General features: G+C 36.3%; 2 protein-coding genes across 12 annotated transcripts; one reads left to right on the top strand and one right to left on the bottom strand.

Annotated features, from left to right (window-relative positions):
• Positions 1–3,864: 3,864 nt before the first annotated feature.
• On the bottom strand, positions 3,865–17,684 carry LOC105327465 (hamartin). Of its 10 annotated transcripts, none has more exons than XM_020066905.3 (24): positions 17,651–17,684; positions 17,410–17,536; positions 17,040–17,191; positions 16,335–16,438; positions 15,947–16,099; positions 15,231–15,375; positions 14,883–14,906; positions 13,033–13,187; positions 12,801–12,874; positions 12,553–12,710; positions 12,007–12,198; positions 11,824–11,894; positions 11,340–11,721; positions 10,603–11,151; positions 10,345–10,503; positions 10,095–10,261; positions 9,581–9,711; positions 8,881–8,977; positions 8,333–8,428; positions 7,707–7,848; positions 7,433–7,521; positions 7,278–7,346; positions 6,984–7,095; positions 3,865–4,827 (listed from the first exon to the last, which is right to left on the bottom strand). In XM_020066905.3, exons 3-24 carry the CDS (start codon positions 17,167–17,169, stop codon positions 4,442–4,444), a joined length of 3,585 nt encoding a protein of 1,194 aa, XP_019922464.3. In that variant the 5' UTR covers positions 17,170–17,191; positions 17,410–17,536; positions 17,651–17,684; the 3' UTR covers positions 3,865–4,441. The 10 variants fall into 10 exon arrangements, with proteins under 10 accessions (XP_019922464.3, XP_019922463.3, XP_019922465.3 ...); XM_020066909.3 differs by adding an exon at positions 5,504–5,527 and having other exon boundaries at positions 4,686–4,827; positions 17,410–17,674; XM_020066911.3 differs by adding an exon at positions 5,504–5,524 and having other exon boundaries at positions 4,686–4,827; positions 17,410–17,674.
• A 1,596-nt stretch (positions 17,685–19,280) lies between these two features.
• LOC105327464 (radial spoke head protein 6 homolog A) lies at positions 19,281–25,536 on the top strand. Of its 2 annotated transcripts, none has more exons than XM_066074840.1 (13): positions 19,281–19,319; positions 20,993–21,198; positions 21,408–21,597; positions 21,715–21,757; positions 21,849–22,141; positions 22,753–22,777; positions 23,355–23,471; positions 23,933–24,030; positions 24,154–24,298; positions 24,558–24,676; positions 24,760–24,904; positions 24,988–25,111; positions 25,237–25,536. In XM_066074840.1, exons 1-13 carry the CDS (start codon positions 19,296–19,298, stop codon positions 25,469–25,471), a joined length of 1,764 nt encoding a protein of 587 aa, XP_065930912.1. In that variant the 5' UTR covers positions 19,281–19,295; the 3' UTR covers positions 25,472–25,536. The 2 variants fall into 2 exon arrangements, with proteins under 2 accessions (XP_065930912.1, XP_011426256.3); XM_011427954.4 differs by lacking the exon at positions 19,281–19,319 and adding an exon at positions 19,701–19,760.
• The last annotated feature ends 1 nt before the right edge of the window (position 25,537 follows it).

Here is a 25,537-nt window from a genome sequence, read left to right as displayed (position 1 = left end):
CTGTTTCTCTGGATAGGTTGTGTTTATCAATTCAGGGTTGACAAATGGATTATGGATACTGTTCACACAAAAGAAAACCAGGTTTGCTGTCACATTGACAGCTTTTTTCTGGTTTAAGCTAAATCAGGATAACTGCAATTTTTTTTACCACAAAGTCTGACAAGCTTCTGCTGTAGTACTGGTAGGGCTTTGTATGCTTTGTATGTATGTTACTTTGTATCCCTTTCAGTATTTTTTTTTATTGCTCAAGCCCACGTATGGTTTCCCTTGCCCTATAATCAACTTGGGCATCGAAGCATTTTTCAGACCCCCAGTTTTTTCAAGCTCTTAAAAGTGCTATCAACAGCTCAGACTCACAGAAAAACCTTATTAGAATTAAGATGTACCATATGCTCTAAAATTGTCACATTCCTTGGAAAACTGTAAACTACCTCCTGGACTATCTGACTACATCTAATTTACAAGGTTTTGCTTATGTCCTAAAGTAAACCTAGTGCTATACACATGTGACATACATTTATGTAAGGAGCAAATAACCTCTGATCACAGATAGTTATAATCACAAACAACTGCAAAAGAACTTGATAAAATTACATATAATCTTTGATTGTGAGTTGGTCATTTGCATATAAAAACTAGACATCAATGAGAGGTGACCATCTCAAAAGGCCCTGCTTATATAGCTAACATTTGAATGAAATGTATTTCATCAGGTTTTGCTTTGACCTTAACGGATAGCAAAAACATTTTTCCCTTGCCGTTTAGAATTTAATGCATGTTCATTGTACATCCCTCGTTGTTTAATCCTAGCAAGATAAAGCCACTGGGAAGTAATTTATGGTTGTCAACTGGATTTTATAAAGATCTGCTATGACATTTTTTTACTTTGAAACTTGGTTCACAACCTTTATCAAATAGCTCAGCTAGTTTATTTGAAGTATGAACAAAATCGGGCTAAGAGGAGAGTATGGGTATATATGCTCTCAACATAGATTTTTTGTGTGGTCTGATACAACCTAGACCTCAACGTCATTTGCACACCATATGACCAAAGGCACTCTGTGGTTGAAGTATGAGCCAGAATGGACCCGAGGGAGGGAATATAATGATCTGGACAAGGATTTTTCACGATTCTTCTACCACCTTAACCTTTGACCTAGAAACTTTGTTCAAGGTCACAGTGCACCCTTTACCTAAAGGCACTATGTGGGTGAAGCATGACCCAGATTGGGCAAAGGGAAGAGAAGATATGTTGTGAACAAGTGATCTTGGCAGACATGATCACTGTAGGTCGCCAACAGAGCAGGGCCCTAATAATGGGAATATTTCGTTTACAGAAGCACGTGTTTGGGAGATTGAAATAAAGACAACACATTTAGAAACAAGAGGCCCATGGGCCACATCGCTCACCTGAGGAACAATAGGTATGATAAAGTCAGCTTAATGGAGTCATAATACAAACAACCTGGACAATGTACAATAATACATGTAGATCCTGTATAAATAAAATCCATTTTTCCCCCTTGGAACTCGGATAGACCTGATTGCTGCCAATATTTACAAGAGCAGACTTTAGTTACCGCTCCTGCACATGTATAGGGACTCAACGTTACACAGGCAGGGATGTCCGCACACCTACGCAACTCAACAGGTACTATCGTTAACGCAAGCAGGAATGACCGCACACTTGCGCCAACAGCTCAACACAACGCAAGCAGGGAGTGCCGCACACTTGCGCTAGAAAGGCCAGAACACCAGCAGAGATGACCATTTACTAGTGTTCCGCCACAACCACCACAAGCAAGAATGACCACACACTTGTATCAATGCTATACAGGGCAGGAATGAGCGCACACTCTGTATCATAGGTTAGAAAACACAAAGATTAGATAGAGCAGGGGTGTCCACACACTCAGTCTATCCGTATCTGTTCAAGTTTGACCCCATACAGTTGCACATGGTATTGCAAGAGACACTGTCCCTATATATGTGCCGGCCTAAAATAAATCATAGTATCTAAAAATTGGAAATCAAAAATAAACAAACTACTCCGGCCTAACCCAAAACTACTTATGCAGAACAACTTATATACATTGAATATTTATTATTGTATAAAAATAATCATCACAATAATTGGTTAACAGTGGATGCATTAATTAAAATAATCAAGAATCAATAAATCAAGGGCAATAACTCAATACAGAAATACAAAAAGATTTTAATGAAGAAATAGCTGCCTGCCTCAATTTTATAGTCATATCACATGTTGAGTATTGCAGTTTTCAAAAAGATCCTTTTCAATTGTTTATATATGGGATATTTAGCTGCATCAAACTCTGAACCTTCTTGTGAGGCCGAAAAATTGTCCTGGAGCCAAAGTCTTAACAATTATAAAGAATCATCTTGCTGATCCGTTTCTAAGAAGAAGATTTTTAAAGATTTGCTCTATACATTCCTATGTAAAACTTTAACACCCCCCCCCCCAATGTGGCCTCACCCTACCCCCAGGGATCATGATTTTCACAACTTTGAATCTACACTACCTGAGGATACTTCCACACAAGTTTCAGCTTTCCTGGCTGTTTAGTTTCTGAGAAGAAGATTTTTAAATATTTACTCTATAAATTCCTATGTAAAACTTCAACCCCCCCCCCCCCCATTGTGCCCCACCCTACCCCCAGGGATCATGATTTTCACAACTTTGAATCTACACTGCCTGAGGATGCTTCCACAAAAGTTTCAACTTTTCTGGCTGAATAGTTTCTGAGAAGAAGATTTTTAAAGATTTACTCTATATATTTCTATGTAAAATTTTAACACCCCCCCCCCCCCAATGTGGCCTCACCCTACCCCCAGGGATCATGATTCACAACTTTGAATCTACACTACCTGAGGATGCTTCCACACAAGTTTCAGCTTTCCTGGCTGATTAGTTTTTGAGAAGATGATTTTTAAAGATTTACTCTATATTTTCCTATGTAAAACTTCGACCCCCCCCCCCATTGTGGCCCCACCCTACCACCAGGGGTCATGATTTTCACAACTTTGAATCTACACTACCTGAGGATGCTTCCACACAAGTTTCAGCTTTCCTGGCTGTTTAGTTTCTGAGAAGAAGATTTTTAAAGATTTACTCTATATATTCCTATGTAAAACTTCGACCCCCCCATTGTGGGCCCACCCTACCCCCGGGGGTCATGATTTCACAACTTTGAATCTACACTACCTGAGGATGCTTCCACACAAGTTTCAGCTTTCCTGGCTGTTTAGTTTCTGAGAAGAAGATTTTTAAAGATTTACTCTATAAATTCCTATGTAAAACTTCGACCCCCCATTGTGGCCCCACCCTACCCCCGGGGGTCATGATTTTCACAACTTTGAATCTACACTACCTGAGGATGCTTCCACACAAGTTTCAGCTTTCCTGGCTGTTTAGTTTCTGAGAAGAAGATTTTTAAAGATTTACTCTATATATTCCTATGTAAAACTTCGACCCCCCCATTGTGGCCCCACCCTACCCCCGGGGGTCATGAATTTCACAACTTTGAATCCACACTACCTGAGGATGCTTCCACACAAGTTTCAGTTTTCCTGGCTTTCTGGTTCTTGAGAAGAAGATTTTTGAAAATTTCTCGAAATTTTTCATTAATTTCTAATTATCTCCCCTTGAAAACGGGTGTGGCCCTTAATTTTCACAACTTTGAATCCCCTTTGCCTAAGGATGATTTGTGCCAAGTTTGGTTGAAATTGGCCAAGTAGTTCTTGAGAAGATGTTGAAAATGTGAAAAGTTTAAGGACAGACGGACGACAGACAAAATGTGATCAGAATAGCTCAGGTGAGCTAAAAAACTAAAACCCAGCATACATATTTATAAATGCATTTATTAAATTACACACATCAAGTACATACAGTCCGACAAATTTCATGCGTGGCTTGAAAAGACAACAATTCCAGCTGACTAGATTATTATAGCTCAGAATTAAATTAAACTCCATCTAAGCTACATATAGTACCGGTATCTTATATATCCATTTATTATAAATGGAGTCTTTCTTCTTAACGGGTACAATTTATAACATTCAAAATAAATCAATAAGTTAATAATGCAATTTAAAAAAAATATTTTTTTTAAATGCCAGTTTGCCAAACACCAAGCAAAACTATATATCCATACATTAACACATTACAAATATACCACTCAGTTATGTGTATTCACATTTGAGATGCATATCCTGGTTAATATCTGAATGCTAAGAAGTGACAACATGGTAAAATAACATCAACAAAAGTTCATCTACTCCTAGTTTAAAATGGCCCTTGATGAAAAAGGTTCTTTTATTTAATACTGGCTCAGGTACTTATAATGATACAGAAGATATCAACTGGCTAAATTAAACCAAAACACCTTTAATAAGAACCTGTCAACCTGTAGAAGACTGGTCACTTGATATAGCCACTGTCTTTAGAGGACTGAGAGTGTTCCTCTCCATCACTGTAAAGGGTATTCCCCCGGCGTGACACAGACACACCAGATTCTACGGAGGAGATGGAGACTGTGTCTTCTGACTGATCCACGACCACACGTCCACTGGTCACCGTTCTTGTCACGTCCGATTTGACCTTCCCTTTCTCCTTCTGATGAGATAAAGATGGTTCAGGCTCCGTCTTTCCTGTGGTGGGAGTAGATCCCGCTAGCCCACACCCTATAGGGACACTGCTCATCTTGGTCAGAGGTGGCTTAGTATTGGGAGGCATTCTGGGAAATGACCCTGTCCTCTCTCTGGCACCATTGTCTTTTGATTCAGGTGAAGGCAGGCGTTTGGATGCTGCAGTTAAAATTCATTCAGTTACATTCTTTTATAATCATAAATAACTTAAACATACATTATACATTATGTATTTATAAAGAAAATTGAATATTACAATATATTTTTGTCATAAACCTTGCCAGAATCTCATACTTTTTAATAGCAAAACATGTTTAATTAGTTTTCCTAAAGGCATGACAATAAGAAAAATTAATGCCTGGTATTTAATAAAATTTGGTTTCAAAATGCAAAAAATTGAGAGCTGAATTCATGAAGTGCCACAATTTCAAATTGTCTGGTTCATCTACTGTATGTAGAAGAGCATGCAGAAGGCAGGTAGACAGGTAAAGGTAGGAGGATCACAATGCAGGTGTGCATTTATCTTTTAGTAAGATCTGATTAAGCTTATGTAGGCCATATAAATTATTATACAGTCAGGGAATGCTCATTATTCTCCATCTTATAAACAATATAAGCTTTATGTACCGTGTTCCAATACCAGGGATCTTAAAGACAAAGTCCTGTCCTTGTTCATACAAGGAGTATTTTCACTATCCAATTCTATGTGCATACATGAACTTGCTGAAAATTGCATGCTTTTGATAATAAAAAAAATATTGTAGAATTTGAAAAAAGAAAAGAGGATGAAATAAAGCAGATTTTTCAGTTCTTGTTTCATGCCATGAAAACTTACACACCCCTGATATGCATTATTCTGCTAAGAGAAACAAAGTTGTCATACTAATGCCTCAAATTCAACATACATTTCAAACTTTTGAAAAGTAACATGATCATGGAATACAATTATGTCTGTGACACAAAATTAGATTTAGCATCACATCTTTAATATCTCCATCTAAAATCATCTTTATATCAAATAATATTAAAACAAGACCTTTTAGGATTTTTTTTGTGTAACTTTGGTCTGCTTTAAGAGTTGTGAGATAACACCAATAAAGGACAATATGACTCCTTAAAGTCACCACATAACATGTGCAACATAAAACTCTGTTAAACACATTACAAAAAATGACATCACATGTTTTTGTGGTACCTCCGACAGACCACATTACGGTATTCTATGACATCTCTGATGGTATACCATAAATTACATGTATAACATTACCCATCTTACAGAAAACATTACATGTACAAAATGACCCTCTGATGTATTACATTATGTGTATTACATGACCCCTCTGATGTATTACATTATATGTGTTACATAACCCCTCTGCTATAATACATTACATATATCATGTGACCTCTCTGATGTACTATACTACATGTGTGACATGACTCCTCCTATGTACTACATTCATGTGTTACATTAAGTGTTGCGAGACCCTTCTGATTGATTATATTACATATGATTCATAACCCCCTATAATATACAAAATTACATGTGTTGTGTGAATCCTTTAATATTGCATAACATGTACTACATGACCCCTCTGGTGTACAAATTTCATGTGTTTAGTGACCTTTCTGATGTACTACATTACATGCATTATGTGGCCGCACTTAAGGATTACATAACATGTGTTACATTACCCCTCTGATGCACTACATTTCATGTGTTATGTGAACCAACTGAATTATTACTTTACATGTGTAACATTACCCCTCTGATGTACTACATTATGTTTTTTCATGTGGCTCCTCTGAGTTATTAAGTTACATGTATTACATTAAATGTGTTACATGATTCCTCTGATGTACTACATTATATGTGTTACATGATCCCTCTGATGTACTACATTACTTGTACTACATGATCCCTCTGATGTACTACATTGTATGTTTTACATGATCCTTCTGATGTACTACAGTATATGTGTTACATGATCCCTCTGATGTGACCCCTCCGAGTTATTAAGTTACATGTACTACATTAAATGTGTTACATGATCCCTCTGATGTACTATATTATATGTGTTACATGATCCCTCTGATGTAATACATTATGTGTTACATGATCCCTTTGATGTACTACATTAAATGTATTACATGATCCCTCTGATGTACTTCATTAAATGATCCCTCTGATATACTACAATACTTGTGTTACAAAATCCCTCCGATTTATTACATGTGTTACAGGACCCCTCTGATGTATATAACATGTGTAAAGTGAAGCCCATTACATGTATAACGTGACCGTGCTGTTTTACCTTTGGCCTGTCTTGGCCGCTCCATCTGGTCGATCTGTCCGTACAGGGACATGACGTGAGCCTCCAGTCTCTGGTTGATGCTGCACACACTGTTGTACTTGTCCTCCACGGCCTACAAAATTAATAGTCATACTTAACCAAGTACCCGAAGGCTTACACATAGTAACAAATGTCTATATGAACAAATGCTCAATTGTTAAATGCAAGGTCCCCTTCATCATATTCAAATCAATTATAGCATAGTTTTATCCTTGAGAAATCTTACTAAACTAAATATAGTTTATGTTTACATACTTTGATTTCATCCTCATGGCAGACTTTGGCATAATGAAGTTGCCTTTGTAACTCTTCAATAGTCAATTGCTGCAAATGTAATTTAACTCTGAGTAAAGTACAGGTACATAAATTACAGACAGGTGTAGAATAGATATGATCATCTGGTTTACTACCTTATTCTGTAAGTGTTCCTCCATGTCCTGAAGTTTCTTCCCAAATCCATCCAGATTCAATGTATTTGTCTTCATCTTTTCTTTTAGTGCTAAAATTCCATGTGCATAAAATAAGCATAATATTCAATATTTGTTCTTTATTCAATGTACATTTAATTATCTGTTGAATTGATTAAGTTCATTAGCAGTCATTTACATACAGTGTAGCATGTGATTAATATTGATTAAATTCCTTAAGATACATGTCATATATACTATAGGGCAAAAGGGTTACCTTTGTTCTCTGCCCTCAGGGTGGCAATCATATTCTCTTGCTCTGGCTTGGAATGATGGCTGTTGCGGATGACGTGGAGCTTGGTTTCGTATTTACCCTGAAGTTCTCCCATCAATAGAAGCTCCTTGTGAAGCTGCAGAACCTGGATCACAGATCAAAGGTCAAGGTCAACATAAACCAGTTCCAATTCTTACACAGTTCAAACACTAGCAAATGAGGAGGTATATTTAAATCCATTTTTTTTTTAAATATAAGACCATTATTAACATACACTGCACCTTTGTGCCTTAATTGTACAAAAAGATTGACAGTAGGTTTCTGATGAATGAGGGGAATCTATGGTAAGTGGCTGTAAGAACTTTTGAATTTGCTCAACATTGAGGGTACTGTGAATTCCTAATTAAATGCAAGGAATTAATATCCGCGTAACATTGCGAGAAGCACATCTTGCAGATTTTAAAATCTCGATTTACTTTTTCGTACAGATGTAAACTATTAGGAATTATGATAAAAATTTGGTGTTCACGATTTTATATTCTAGCGATTTGATGCAAATTGATAGAAACGCATAATGAAGATCTCGCGTAAAAAAAGGAATCTACAGTAAATCCAGGTGAATTTTTTACCTGTTCCTTCAGCCTCTGTGTCATCTGGACCTGTTCTTTGAGATGTTGGTTTATTCTCTGCTCCTTAAACAACTCGGCCTCTTTGTTCTGAAGCTTCTACAAAGATTAAATTTAATTCAATTCAATTCAATGGTTTATTGACATCACCATGTTGGCATACAGTCAAAATGAAATCAAATGACAGACAAAAGAAAATTGTAACATAAAGGCTACAGCAAATTCAAAGAAATGTGTACATGCATTATGACCACACACACAGGAATTCACTGAATACTAACAGTAGTGAATATACCTAAAATTGGTGACTAGAAATTTGACCAAACTACATGGCTTATTTACATGTAAAATAATGTCAGATAATTATTGAACAAAATGACAAAGCATAAAGATCTAAATTCCTCCATGAATCTCCCCCCAAAAGTTTATTATAAAAGTTGAGCTACTTCATGGTGACTATGTCACTTCACTCGGCTAACACTGGTATACACGTACATGTAGTAAAACATGTTAATCTGTTGGCATTTCAGAACCACCTGAGATGGACTTACAGCTTTGAGGGCATCCTGATCCTCCCTCTGTCTAATTAAGAGTGTGTTCATCTCTGTCTTGGCTGATCGCAGTTCATCGAGCTCATTTAGGCAGGACCTAAAATATGTTAATAATGTAAATATGGTAATCCTCAATTACATTTTAATACTTATTTCCTGTAAATGTGAATGACACTAAACAGTTCTGACCAAAAGCATTTTAATCAGACTAGTAAGTAAACCAACATTAATAAAGAGGTTAAGCAAGGAGATAAATGTACATGTAATGTACATTGTACTTATACAATTCCCCAATCCACCAAGTGCAACTGGCTTTTTTTAGAACGGCTCATATTTTAAAATGACTTACATGTACATTACCAGTATATCAAACACATTTGCAGGTAATATAAAACCCAACATTTAACAGGTGCTTGCTGCTGTTTGTACAGAATTACTTTTAAGTCAAACAGCTACCGTACCAGTATAAACACCTTCCCGAGTTTGACCTTTGTCTCGTACTGCCCCAGAAAAACCTCCTACCTGAGTTTGACCTGTGTCTCGTACTGTCTAATTATAACCTCCTACCTGAATTGACCTTTGTCTCGTACTGCCCCAGTATAACCTCCTATCTGAGTTTGATCTGCGTCTCGTACTGTCTAATTATAACCTCCTACCTGAATTGACCTTTGTCTCGTACTGCCCCAGTATAACCTCCTACCTGAGTTTGACCTGCGTCTCGTACTCGTTGCTTTCATTGGTCTGCCTCAGCCGCCGGTTTTCCTCCTGTAGAATCTTCATTGACAGCGTCAGGTTCTGGATCTCTGTGTTCATCAGTTGAATCTGCTCAGCCTGAAAAAAGAAAAATCCTTAGGATGAAATATAAACAACCATGATTTTGTCGTTAATGATCTTTTTCATTTCAAGTCAGTTCATTGGAATAATGAATGTCAAGAAAATAACATGAATTTTATTTTAACAATTCACTATGATTCTACAAATGTTTCCTGTTGTTCATTAGGTTTCGCTGAGGAATAAATCTAACAGATCTGCTGGCAGCTATATACATTGATTGAAAATATACAGTTTATAATGACAGAAGCAAAGCCGTGTCATATACACTGAACATCATTGTTAATTTGATTCTGATTCGAGAGATTCAAACTTCGTACAAAAACACCGACCATGGATTTAAAAAAATTGCATCCAGTAAAAAATTGGTTTAAAAGTTTCACCTGAGCTTTGGTTTGTTCCTCTAATGCATTTGCTGTAGTGATCTTTCGGAGCAGACGTCGATTCCGCTTGGCATGAAGTTCTCTCTTGTTCCGTTCATAGAGAATCTGGTTCTTCATCATGAAAATCTGACCTCGCAAAATGTTCACTTCATCAGCTGGTGGCATGCCTACAGTGAATCAGTCAATGAAAATCTTCCCTATTATTTAATTCTGTCCAAACAATGAAAATTCAGGTTAGCTGTTTGCTCACGATTTCCCATTCTACCTCCAAAGTGTGTCCAGTTGATGGAGTCCTGGTTTGTGAGGGGAATCTTGCTGAGCTGTTTGGCATGAATTTCTCCACCCATCTGTAGGTGCCTGTCTAGTAGCTCTGGGGGTGAAAAAGTCTCAAACACCGGGATTGGCAGTTCTTGAATTACAAAAAACATACAATAAATGAATAAACTGTAAATACTAAGAACATTTAATCACTAGTAAAGGACCATAATGTTTTCATAGATAATCTTACCTGACTTGTTTGGAGATTCATTGGTTAAACACTGAGCACTGCACCTCTGACACACAGCCACTTTGGTTGGGACCAGGACTGACCTTAACAGGCTGATTATGTCCCTCTCCCTCTCACCGCTCCCAGCATCCACTTTCTGGCACGCGATGTTGTTGACTACATTGGATGTCAGGTTTATGGTCACATTGGTGGCCTTGGTGGTATCAGCCTCGGTGTTAGGGGTAGAAGTTCGTTCTGAGTCTTTAATGCCACCGACCTTTGGCAAGTTGACCACTGATGACTGTTTAAACGTGGTCGAGACTGATCGCGACATCTGATCTTCTGCTTCTTCCTCAGCAACAGCCATTTTATCCAAGTTAGGACAAGACCTGGAATTTCTCTTGCTACAAAATTTTTCCTGGGCAAGAAAGGACTCTACTTCATTTGACATACTGTTGAATCTGATACGGTTTACACTCCTCATGAACTTAGCAACAGACTCTGCAGTCTGGAACTGGGGAGGAACTGGATTCTTAGTGATGTCTGAAACTTCTTGATCCTCTGTATCTACTGCAATATAACACAAATATTTTTCATCAATAAAAGGTGTAAGAAAAGTTTGCTTTTATCTTTAAATACATTGTCAAAATCAAAAGTATTTCCTAATACAATTCAAGCTCATGGTGATAACTCCAAAGATTTTGTCTGCCATTCTGGAATTAGCATGATGAAATTCCCTATGATTTAAAATTTCTTACCCTCTTCAGCAGTCTGAATCTTGATTATGGCATCTCTAGAATATGACTCCATGAGGTCTACCTGCGACTTCTCCCCCTCCACGTCCCTCAACGACCCCTCCCCTGTCAGGGAGCTGTCATGGAAGTTCTCAGACGACAGATCAGGCGTGCCCAGACTTCTCCTTCTTGATCCCGGATCAAACTGCAACTCTCTGGCGGCCTGCTTCACAGGGAGTGATTTAAAGATTCCTCTTGGGGGCTCTGTAGTAAACTCTGCCCTCAGGGGTGAGGGAGGGACACTGGAGGAGCCTGATTTACCATCAGCTGACCCTGGGAGGGATTTATTGGACAGACTCAGCTTCTTGACATGCATTTCTCTGTAAGTTTTCAGTCTCCCTTTGTTCTACAAGTGAGTAAAATATCAGCTCTCCTATACAGTTAAGTAATGTAAGCCATCAAAATCATTAATGAAATACTTAACATATAGATTTGAAGACTGCAGTACCTTGTCGTCCTCTGAAGTGATAGGGGGCGTGGCTCTTGGAGTAGCAGTTGTGGAGGTGTTAGCACTGGTTCCTTTCAAATTAATACAGGAATATTTACATTATACCAAATAAATTCACTTGTCATTCGAGTTTTCAGAATTACATATAACAGAAAATATAATTGCTCTAGATAAACCTTGTACCTGGTATGGCTTGATGTAGGCTGGCAAGGCTGTTCTCTAATACACTGGTGGCGGGGGTGGTTCTCTGGGAGGAGGGAGGGGTGGACAGACCTACAGACAGGGAGGGGCTCCAGTAGGAGATCAGGTCCTGGGAGATAACTGGGGGGCTCAGCTGTGGGGGTGAGGAGATTGAGCTTCTTGATTTCTTCCCATCTACAAAACAAATGGACACTACAACAAGTACTTAATAAATATGTATTATCAAGGATCTAGGGAACCACACAATCAGGATATTTGATTTAAATAATATACAGATTATCTTAGTAGTCATCATTACAGAGAAACAAAACACTGTTTTTAAAATCTGTATGTTTCTCTGTAGTGATCTGAAAATGATGCCCTGTCAAGTAACATAACAAATTTACAAGATTTCCATTTATAGGACTATTTCAGAATATTTCAAACCATAAACTTCAGATACATGTTTATCGATAATCCTTGATCAGGACAGTTATAGAAAGGATTATAATAAATGGTAAGCAAGATTCTTGAGAACTCCAGACATACCACTGGTGGATGTTTTCCGCCCTCCCTCCACCGACATGATAGACCTGTAGGAGGAAGAGACGACTGGACAAGACATCTCCTCCCAAGTCCCTTCTATCTGGTCAATGGACATTTTAGCACATAGAACAATCACGTCATGGTCCTCAAGAGACTTCCACCTACAAAACAAAAAATCATACCATATAACAAACCCAGAAAACAGACAGGTGTATCAAAAGCTGTAGAGTCAAATGACTACTTGCTATTACCTTTTACCATCCATTTCCTTCTCTCTTGTTTCACTGATGAGATGGGGATGAAGCCTTACCCTCTCAAGCATTGGCTGGAAGACAAAAAGAAATACATGTGAAACAGATATAGGTGCAGTCATTTATAGCTTATCTGTGGCACACAGTGGTTAAATGTCACAGAATGCTAATAAAGTCCAGTGTGTACCTTAAAATTTATGTAACAGGCACCCTAGGATTAAAATTAACATACTTTAATGGATTCTTCGTAAGCTGCCGCATTATCTTTTTTGGAGTAGTGATGCCTGAGGTAAGTAAGGAAGGTGTAGGGGAACATTCCATAGAGGCGATGAAACAGACCATACAGAGCCACTTGTAGATGTAAAAGGAAAATGTCCGGGGCATTGCCTGTAAAAAAAAAACCAGTCATATATATATATCTAGAATCTCAAGAAAGCCAGATATTGGCCATTATCTTGAAGAGACTAACTTGTAATTTTGATACTTATTAAAGTGTAAATCTGACTTTACAACCACATTCGAAAGTCAACTAGTGCCATGTTTTATGCTGTATGACTGAAGCCATGAAATCCAGGAAAGTTAAGCCATCACAAGTTCTGATAATTTCAACTACCCAACACTGGTCTTGCAACATTTAATCCATGATGCAAACTTTTACTTTTTTCCATGACAATCTAATTTAATAATCTGTTCAAATAGTGGTTGAATTTGAATTTGAATTTGAATTTGAATTGCAATATTACAATATATAGTAGTTGTAGCAATCATACCTCACAAAATTTAAATTCCAAATATTATACTTCATATACATGTACATGTATAATACAGATTGTTATTTCATAAATCTGTCATCATCATCATCATCATCATTAAAAATAGACAATATTTCTACAAACTTCCAACTACAAGTACATGTATCTATGCCACTTGTAAAAGATCCGGATTATGGGTATCTTACTTATTTGTAAACATGATTACCATATATTATAAAAATACAAAAATCAATCAATCAACATAATCAATAACAAAATTCACATTCCAATTCACGTAATTGACATACAGACAAACAACAGAATCATTAACTAAAACTTAGTTAATAAGTTGTGCTTATCTTAACTGAAACAAGCAGTAAACAAAAACATTTTCAAATCAAAACAATACATGTATCACAAGATGAGGTTGGATATTTATTGTCTTTTACTATTCAGCTGAAGGTTTATTGCATATAAAGCATATACAGGTACCAGTAAATCTGCTGACCTACTTTTAGCACATCTGTTGATTCTACACTACCAGTTACACACAGATGAACACACACACACACACAGAGCAGTGAGAAGCAGGCAACTAGAAGGCCATACACAGTGAATCCTTTCATTGATTCTACCCCCACCCACCCATAGATACATTCTTTGTTTATTATAATAAATAAAACTTCAATATACCAGTATTCAAGTTCATCTAACACAGAGTGAATTATCATCATACAAATATGGTTGGCTGACGGCTCTTCATTTGTTATGCATAAACACAAGCCACAAACTCTCATTTATTCCCCAAATCTACAATTTTATTTAAATTCTAATATAGTTTTAATAATATTAATTGAATTCTATTACTACATTTTTTACAACACAACGCTTCTACAAGAAAATTACAACATGTATGATGCAACACAATAATATATGTTATAATAAGAAACCGCAAGAGCAAATTTAACAAGACCATGAACTTTAGGTAGTTGTGAAACAGAAATTAGATTTCATTGAGGACATTATCAATTCTACACGGTTTTCATGCATAACATAAATAATTACATGTATTTGCATCATACCAAAACTCTATATTATTGATAAAATAGCTCTAAGACTGCTGCCAGGAACTTCAAAAAATTTCACTATGTTTATAAAATTGCTGTATCCTTCATTCAAAACAAACTTTATATTAACGGATCCCAATTCATTTCTTGTAATTACCGGTACCAACAAAGGATGCACATGTAAATTTGAAATAAAGGAATGTTATTCAAGAAAGCTTTCCATATACCCAATGGAAACATGCTATTATGAAAACCATACACACCATATTTACCCTCTTTGGGAGAACCTATTGTAATACATCAAATTATTTAAAAAACAAACAAAACAACCCATGCATAGGTGATACATACATGTAATATGTATTGTTAATACAGCAATATCATTTCCAGTGCTTAAGAATTCAGATTTCAAAGATTCAGACAGTTCGTTACAAGAATGAACAATTGCACAGTATAAAAGCTAATTAGGTAATTGTAAATCATTCCCATGGTGCAATTTGTCTGCACCAAAAGCCAGGAGTAAAATATCCATATCCATCAAGTACAAACATACCAAAATACAGGGCTTGAATGAATATAGTGCTTTAAACTGCCAAATTAATGAAACTTACTTGGCTTCCTGATATTGAAGCTAACCAGATGACCAAAAATGTCAAAAATATCAGGGAGGTATTTTCCAACGAGAGACGGGATGGCAGGAAGTAGGATGGTGATGACCATGACGCCCGTCATCAGAAGCGGAATGTCAGTGTCTGTCTGTAAACAAATACATGTAATGTAATATCTTAAACTAGAGGTTTATTTTACTTGCAACATCCAACCAAATCGGTGAAGGCTTTTTTCTCAAACTGACAAATTTTTCCATCTTTAAACCAGTAAAGTAAGGTTTTAAATACATATTTCTAAATTTCTAAAATAAGGGGGTAATTTTATAAAGCTCTACAGTTTACAACTTTATCAAAGTTTCTTGTTTTGAACACACCCTTAAATCTTGCCTTTCAGGTGGTATCTCAAAATATATCTAACTAAAATCCAATATGAATACATATGTACCGGTAATGCGATGGGAGAAATAATGTCAGACCAGAACAGGATTTAAACTCATGCCCCCTAAATTTTTAGTCAGGTGCTCAAGCAACTGAACTATCTGGTACCAGTTTTCAATCCAGTCTGACCGTCACATTTATATACATGTAAAATCACAGCAAAATAAAAGAAAGATGGGTATGAAATCAAAATCACTCATAAAATGCTATCAATTTATCAATTTTGCTATTGTCATTATCCTATTGTGAAATATTTTGATGATAAGTGCAAGTCTCCTGACCTTCAAACATTTGATCAGGGCTGGAAATATTGGTGGTTTGATCAGTTTATGGACCCACATAGGTTGTTTGCACACAACATGGAGAAGAAGTTTCATTGCCAACAACTGGTGCTTGTCGTTCTTTATCCCCTCGGCTAATTTTTCAACCAAATGCTGAAATATTCAAGGCATGATTGAATCAAATCTTAGAAATGTGGCAAGGAAATATTAATCTGCACATTTTATACTTGTAGAAAGAAAATGATTTTTTAAAATTCTACCAAAGACAACTCTGCATCATTAGCAATAACGAAGTAAAATGAAAGAAATTATTTCTTATAAAAGCAATGTGTCTGGTTCTCTTTGCTACATGTTAAAAGAATGAAATTGCTTGGTTGATTTTGCACACCTTGTCATGTGGCTCCCTGACAGAGGTAAGGATGTCAATCACACGATCGGTCTGGGCTATGTAGAAGTAGTCCACCAGACTGTTGATCAGCCAAGCTTCCTTAACTGCCAAAAACATTTATCATTCATTTATTGACAGGAATTTCACAGCATAATTATCTACAATCTTAAGACGACGTTATGAAAATAAATATAATATGATATATCCCTAATGTTTGAAACAACAGTGGATACAGCTGCCCAGTACCCATGAATTTTGTCGGGGATGGTCAAAGTTTTTTTTAAAGACACCCAACTAGGTATAAATAATTTAACTACTAGTACTAGGTACTGTACACGGGAAAATATTTGCCCCCGTTTTATTTTTACCCCTTTTGCCCTTGTTGTCAATGGCAAATTAAACACTGGGTGAATTAAAATATTTCATATTGTTTCTTTTCAACACAACTGTGTCTGGGCAAATTAAAGATGGAGTGAAACCAATCGAAGATGTAGAAGGGTGAAAATAACCCTGAATGCTGAATTTCAAATATCATTTTTATGAAATTTATGCAAGGGAATCTCATTAACAGTGTATAGTTAATCCTTTTATTTGTCAATCTATTAAGTTAGTTACTTGAACACAGCCAGACCGACAACTTCTTTCATAATTCTGCCAGACATTACACAGTTCATAGATTATAAAAGAGCTGGTGAATGCACCCACCAGCACTAAGATGCTGCTGAATTTCCTCTGTGATTTCATCCACAGTCTTCAGCTGATTTGACTCTAATAAGTTGAAGAGCTCTCGGACATCCACTTGCACGTTTCGCCCATCTACTGAATTTGCCGCCATACTTTTCCTTCAGAAAATCCAGCTGCAATTACAAATTACTTAAAACTATGTCATATCACACTTCATTTTATGCATGATGCACCGACTAGTGGACTACGTGCACGTTATCAGTATATCAATTATGCAGTAAGATAGCGGTCATTTTTCAGTTTTGCTTATTAAAAATACATCTATTTAAAATCTTTAATATTGCAATTTCCCAACTTTAAATTCCCCCAACCTCTTAAAACTACTACATACTTGGTGGCTACAGTAGATCGATCTGACATAAGGCCAGTATATCACGAGAGGACTGTTTCAATAAAGTCGGTGAGGGGGTGAGCAGGTTCTGTCGTAAATTCCGTTCGCTGAGATATTGTCGTCATCACTTTAAATAGATATAACTCAAAGTCCAATTACTTTGTAAAATGGGAAACAATATTTATTAATTTTTCAATGGTTATGATTGAGCAATTATAACTTAAAAGCTTTCACAACTGACACAAGATTTCGCCACGATGAAATAGATCCTCCGAATAATATCGGATGTTATTTTCAAGACGCTAAAATCAAAATCGAACCATATTTTCCGGGCTCTTTTTTTTACGTCCTTTTTTTCGGGGGTGGGGTTTAGAGGTAGTCCGAAATATCTGACGAAATACCGCCGAGAAAACGTCTGAAATGTGCAAGTAAAATATCAAATTCGTTCAAAAAGCCACGGATAGAAGGTTGCGGGGGAGTGTTTCGATCATGTTATATTTTTTGTGTCTAATGTGCATTACAGAATTTATTATTTAAATTATTTCATTCATAATAAGTTCATTCAAATCGTAATACAAATAATACAAATATTTTGTTGGCACAATCGCAATTGCAATAATAGGCAGGGCCCAATATAATATATGCAATAACAGAAGTATTGTTTTTATTACAGATATTTCATTATATTTCACATTCACATGAGACTAGGGGAAAAGTTCTGACATTTAAGCCAGTGCACCGTTTCTCTATGATGTACATTATTTATTATGAAATCAAAACTAAGCCTTAAGGATATCTAACATTTTCGGAAAAATTATTTCTATTATGATTTTTTTTCTCCAAACTGTGCTCAAATGAATATATTTAGAAGAGCTATATGCGACCAAGAAAGATCAAAATTAAGGGGGTGGGGGGTGGGGGGGGGTATATATGCGAATTATTCTAAAAGAAAAAAGGGAAGCAATAATTCGTTAAAAACGGTAGCAAGAGGGATTAAATTAAATATCATTGAAATATGGATAAAAAAAAACTGTGAATAAAGCAAAATCTAAAATTTGTGAAGAAGATGGGGGAATAAGATGGCGCAAATGCCCATTCGGTTTAGTAGTAAGTGAAATACAATTTAAAATTTATTTTTTCCCAATTAAATATATTCAATATACATGTATAATAATACAAGTTTGCAAAAGCACAATTTCTAACTACATACATGGGTATTCAGTTTTTAATATATTTAACCAAAGATAATTTAAGAAGAAAAAAATATTGCCAGAAATTTTTGCGGTATCGAACCCATAACATAAAAACCCTAGGTTTATAAGGTTAGCTTATTTCAGACACTACAAAGTAGGATGTTTAAATATTATGTGTGACTTTTACCACGAATTTACGGACTTGTACTATTTTTCAAAAACGTTCAATTGTTGGAATACAAAATGATAATGATGATTATAATGTATAGTGGGTCATCTCTCCACGTTTTTGTTGATTGAAATCGGTTTGTTTTCCAATAGACCTTATTTAGACAATGAGAAAAATATGGAGCACAGACCCACTCTATAAAAGAAAATGCCTTGAAGTTCTAAAAAATGACAGTATTTGCAGGTTTTGATACGTATACGCCTGTTTGAGTCAACATATTCCAAGTATTGAAAATGTTTATAGGTTAAAAATCAATGATATGTAGATGTATATTGTTTTAAATGATTTTTAAACAAAACATCAGATTTATTGATATTTTAATTTTTCAGTAGCTTGTCCGACCGTGTATGTGCATTTTACACGCCTTTTCCACCCATCTTCAAATTTGTGAAAGTAAAAAGCTGCAGAATGGTTTAAAGAGGTTTCAAGTTCAAATCAAAGCTAGTGTACCCATAAGTGAGAAAATGTCACCATCGGTAGTATTACATGTATGTTTATATTGAATTGTATTAGATAACAGTTTTAGCTACTTTGATCAGAGTTGGACGTAATTCATTGTTGAGCCATCTTTCCTTTCGGCCTTTTGTTGAGTGGTTTTTTAGTATTGATTTTGTTTTGGGTGGTTTTTTTTTTGTTTTTTTGTTTTAAATCTATTTGCTTACTATTCTTTTCATTTAATTATCTGTTATTTGCGCGTGCAGGCTTTTGCAGCTAACAGGTATTTATCGTAATTTTCATCCAAAAATCTCTCCAAATTCAAACTTTCACATAAAAATAACAATTTACCCCTTCATGAAATGTTGCCGCCCCGAATCGGCTTCGATACGTTATCTGGTTGTTAAGTTTCTAGTCCCTCGTTTTCAATGTAATCAACGATTAAGAATAAATGTTTGATTTGTGCCTCAGTTACCAGACTCGACGTTTGCAAGGTAAGAAAAACTATTTCTGGAGAAAATAATATGCGAACATATAGTGCCCATTTTATTAAATTACTTATTTTCTATTTATTTATTTTATTCAATCTATTTTCTCTTGTCTGAAAGTGTTGCGATTTTAAGCAAAACACCCATAATTTCAAAGCCAGCCAATCTATTTCAATATACTATTCTCTATTTCTTATTGAAGTAGAAACTCATACATTCACCATAAAAACGACACAGTGTCGAAACCACTGTCACTAGTACTAGTACGATATTTGCAATAACAATAAGTTAAACAATACAAAGCGACACAATGATGGAGCGGACTCGCCGCTGTGTTCAATATCGCCGGCTCCAGAGAGGAAGATTATCACTACAGTATCGTATATAATTACATCGATCTATGGCAAGGACGCAATATCTGGGTCTTGATAAAGAATATATAGCTGTAAAAATGATCCCCGACAAATGAACACGCTCATATGTGGTTATTGGCAATGTTTTGTTTGTGTCAGTGAGGACTTTACTCACATCGCTGTGTCAAATATACATTACCTTACGGTCCATGGTATAAAAATGATATTGATACCAAAACAAAATAATGTATTTTTATGTTGGTCATACCAATAAATCATTATTAAGCATGTACTCTAGTACACACAGTTACACACTGCAACCAGTTAACAAAAAAAATGTTATGATTTGAACGTTTATTGGACGAAGCTATGTTGCAAAGGTTGTCAAATCTTTTAAAGAAAAAAGAGCAAGAATGAAATAAAAAATTTACAAAACGATGTACACGGGAAACTGCTTATTGTTCAATCATCAATTGTTGTTGTTGTCACTCTAGATTCTAGAATATTTGTAATTATACACATATTGCATCTTCGCTAGCCAAGGGTTTACGATCCACTCTGCTCCTCTACGTTGTAGAGGAGCAGAGTGGATCGTAAACCCTTGGCTAGCGAAGATGCACATATTGAGAAATTTACCGCTGTTGGTGACCAAAGCCAGTGCACATGAACTGAAGAGACTCTGTTGTACCAGTCCGTTGAATAATAATAAAGCACAATGAAATTAAAGAAGCAATGAAATGTTACAGAAATACTAAAGAAAAAAAATTGAAATCTTTCAAGTGTAGGATTCATAATTTTCACTTCGAAAAAACGTTATAAACGATTGCATACAGTTTTGAGTTTAAAGAAAGAACGTTAATGCCAATTGATGTATTTTTAATCTAGAAGATGAAGGGAGAGTCGAGAAAGGTGCGAGGACGGAGCACCGTGCCGCACGACGACAGCGTCAGCGAAGATCAGTCTAACCAGTCCCAAAGGTACGACGACAATGAGGAAGAGGGATTCCGAGAATTACCTCCCGAGGAGCAACGATGTGTCAACGCTAAGTTATTTCTAATGCGAGAGGGGAGCGAAGTTGATGGCCAGAACTTGTAAGTGTTCAAGTATACATGAAACAACGTTCAACAAACGGTTCGACACTCTGTTAGACAGTGCTCTTAAATCATATTTTTGACAACAACAAAACCTTTACCTTTCATACAAGATAATTAAAGATATTGCTATTATTTGACGCTAGGAATGCTCAGCATACATCTTCTCTACCTGAACGCACTATTACAATTTTGCTTATTTGATGCAGGTACAACCACTTGAGCACACTTCTAACTAAGATCCTCGTAGAAAAGTCCGATGATGCCCTGAACAAATTAGAAGATGAAAGTAAAGATTTCAAGCGCGAAAAGTTTACTTATAAAGAACCATTCATCAAAGACAACCCAGGAAGAACGCCATCCGAGGTTCTAGCTCATGCGCAATGGCAAATGATGAAGGTAACATTGCGGAGCTTTGAAGAAAAAGAATTTAAACTGTTATAATTTACTAATGCGAAACACCCTATTCTTTGAAACTGAACAAATTCTTACAAATGAAATACTTACATTTTTCAGACCGCTTGCGGTGACCCAAAATTTATACCCAACGAAAGTTTTGGTGAGTAGCATTTGCATGGAACAAAAGATATAGCATACCGTATGTTCTTAGTCTTCCTATATATAATGACTGTAGTGTGACACTTTCCCAGATTTACCTGACGAGGATGAGGAGGACATTTATAGACTGATACCAAACCTGATGAAGCAGGCCCTCTTCTTTGAACAGGCCGGAGTCGGGCTGCCGAGGGAGGAATTTATTCGGATTACTACCGCCATGCGAGAACTGGTGGAAAAATGGCCGATTGAAACTCTGAGGTTCTGGGGGAAAATTTTAGGTACCCGGAAAAACTATTATGTGGTGGAGGCGGAATTTAAAGATGGCGAGTATGAGAGCGATCTGAGTGATGACGAGGGCGACGAAGATAAGTCATCGAACGACAAGGTAAATCTCCATTGTTGATGTACATCACAGCGAGGATTTTCGTTCTACCCTTTAGATCTAGGTAGTGCACTACAATTCTTACATGCCCTTGCAACTTAACTATTTAAGCATCTAAAGGACACGCAATTTTCGCATTTCACTCGACGAAAAAATTGATTCTAGTTTCAAATTAACCTTATATTTAATGAACATTCAAGGTTGCATTATGTTGTACCTAATCAAAAGAAATTAACATTGTTCTGGCTCTTGGATCTTACCCTTTTTTAACTGAAAAGTCATACTTGAACACTTTTGTACATTAATCGTAATAAATCATGCGATTTATCAATAGAATTCAGCATTTTAAAGGATCAACAAAATTTTAAAGAAATTACAGCATCACGGTCATAGTAGTGTAAATAAAATATTGTTTACAAATAGAGAGATAAATCTCTTTGCAACACCCGCCTTCAAATCTTAACTGATTTTAATGAACATGTTAATGAATGCTGAGATTGAAGTAGGGGGAGACTGTTATTAAAATTGAATTAGACATTAGGGAATGTATCCAAAATTCTTCCATTGACACACAAAACATGTTTTAATTCAATTATTTTTTTGATGATTTCAAGATTGAGGATAGCATGATTTTTGATGGTATGTATGACCGTATATAAATATGCTAGAATTGTTTTGGTAACGTTTATTTTTGCAAGATGTTCTCACGCAATACGTTCGAACAAGAAGATAAGCCATCTGAAAGCTTTGTTTATATGTATTGATTGTATAATATACGTGCTAGGAAGATTTAACAAAACAAAAGGCATGCGGGTTTTTTTTTTCTTGGCACTTGATGAATGATTTACTTTACCACACGTTTTGTCGGTTTTCATCATCGCTATACTCGCGTTCTTGAACATCAATCTCAATGAAATCGAATGACGTCATTCTGGAGTTTGATGTCTTCATCAATCAGAAAACTGCAACAAACTGAGTATTTTACTGTGGTAGACATTACATTCACAATTAACTGCCAATAGCTTTTTAAAATCAAGTGAAAAAATATATGCAAGATATAGTTCCGGTAACCGTAGACGCCAATTCATATTCAATGAAGAGATGTCATACAAGCATACTAGGTATAGAACCATATGTAATTACCAAAGACGCCATTTAATACTATAAATATATATGGTATCGATGTCTGACTTTGCTGTGTATGGCCGTTTTTTAGATGAATCGACGACAGTCACAGATGAAATTAAACCGTTTTATAAACCACCTCCCAGAATTCCTTGCGAAAGTATGGGAACCGGACTGAACAAGCATGTGTACTTTGTCTGCAATGAACGTAAGTATTATCAAAAAGAAATCTATCAAATCACATTCTCATCACCATCCTTCAATTCTGTATGAAAGAAAATAACATTTTAATGATTGCTGCATAGATAACGATACATTCTTGATACATGCATTATAAGATCACAGCAAAACTCAAAGCTGACATTTCTTACGCATATCAAAGTACAATTAAAAAATAAAAGGTATATGCGCATTTACTCATATTTATTGGGTTTTTTCCTTTCTCATTATTAGGTTCAACTGTATTTGGCTGTAGTGTACAATTTGTCATTTCAATTTACAGCAATGTTGCAACTCTATTCCAACATATATTTTAAAGGAATAATTATCATTCCGTGCCTCATGGGTTTGCAGATCTAAGGCTTGTCTCCAGGCGTGATTTGTTTCATTTTGAATATAATGTTTTACTATTCTAAAGCTCTGAACAATATTTGATTTCAATGGTTTCAGCTGGATTACCCTGGATAAGACTTCCACACATAAATCCTGCGCAGATCGTCGCGGCCCGCAAGATCAGGCGGTTCTTTACTGGGGACCTTGGTGAACACGTAAGACTCCTTGGATTTCTGAAACATGCTCAAATAATCGCTCCGCCACTCTCTGATTTTTTTGTTTGATATTGATGAATTTGCAAACAAATTAAGGTATTAACGTTTTTCTTAATAAAACAGATTGTGAGTCATCCTCCATTTCCCGGTCTGGAAAAGAACTTATTGCGTGCGCAAATTGCACGTATTAGCGCAGCCACAACGGTATCACCAATAGGCTATTTCCGGTTTGACGACAATGAAGAAGAGGAAGATGCAGAAGAATCAGGTTCAGATATTTTTTAACAATCTTGCTGTGAGTGGCGAATTTCCAATTTAAGACACAAGTTGTTTTACAAGTGTACCAATGTATTGATTTCAAATTACATGTATATAGCATGTAAATTCAAATTTATAGAGAGTTGTACTGTAGCTATACGCTTTGTCCACCCGACTGTTCATGAAGAGAAACAGTTTTGCAGCTACTATTTACAATATATAAGTGTAAAATATTAACGTTAAGTGCCGTACCTACAAATATGTTTCAGGATCAAACGGTAGGAACACTTGTATCATAGACCAGGAATTTGAGGGAATGCCCCTGCGTGACCTCTGTGACCCTACAGGACAGACCTGGTGCCACCACATGCAGTCCGTCTTACCACAGGTATGTTACGACCCACCTTCCCCTCCCCTTGAACTATTTATGGAATAGAAAAAGTATATAATGTAATGTCTATATACCTGTAGGGTAGAAACACGTGGTTTAACCCAATGGAAGGAAAGTCCGGTGAAGGTGGTGAGGAGGATTCTGATGAGGAGGAACGAAATGAACCGGATGAACCAGAGCCGGAAGTTGGACCGCCATTGCTAACACCTGTCTCGGAAGACCAACGTACTTTTGTTTGTGATTTTTTTTTAGATCTTAAGATCATGTATATGTGTTTGGTTTGTAAGATTTTTCCTTCATTATTTAAGCTGTACATGATTCGCCTGCCTGGATTCCGCGTATTTCCTCGCGACTAGTGCCGGAGTTTGCTGTAGCAATGCTTCAGTCCAACACATGGCCAGGTTCGTGGACGTTTGGGGCCGAGAGAGGGAGGTCAGTTCTGTGAAAAATCGACACTTGTATTAGACGTACTGAACACATGATTATGTCAAACATCTTTCATGGCGTTCTAATATAGTACGTGATATCATAGTAAAGTAATCAAAATTCTTCTGTAGATACTTTACATCGTTATACATTGGCTGGGGGCAAAAGAATCTAGGTGGAGCTTTCGAACCTGAAATCCCACCGGATGTTATGGAAGAATTCCCTAGTGGACCGGAAATCACCGAGGCTGATGACCCTTCACCGGAAGAGGAATCGGCATTTAAAGCTGCGCTTGCTGATAAGGAATTTGATGCCGAGTTTGGCGAGGATCAAGCGGAAGAAGAAACCTCGGACGTCGACGATTAATACAGATACATTATAAAGTGACTGACTGGTTTCCTATCATATGTTAATTTAAAAAGGAAGACATTG

Source organism: Magallana gigas, chromosome 2, assembly GCF_963853765.1.
Source record: "Magallana gigas chromosome 2, xbMagGiga1.1, whole genome shotgun sequence".
NCBI classification, from domain to species: domain Eukaryota; kingdom Metazoa; phylum Mollusca; class Bivalvia; order Ostreida; family Ostreidae; genus Magallana; species Magallana gigas.
Note: the sequence above shows the minus strand (reverse complement) of the source record. Positions and strands in the feature narration are given on the sequence as shown.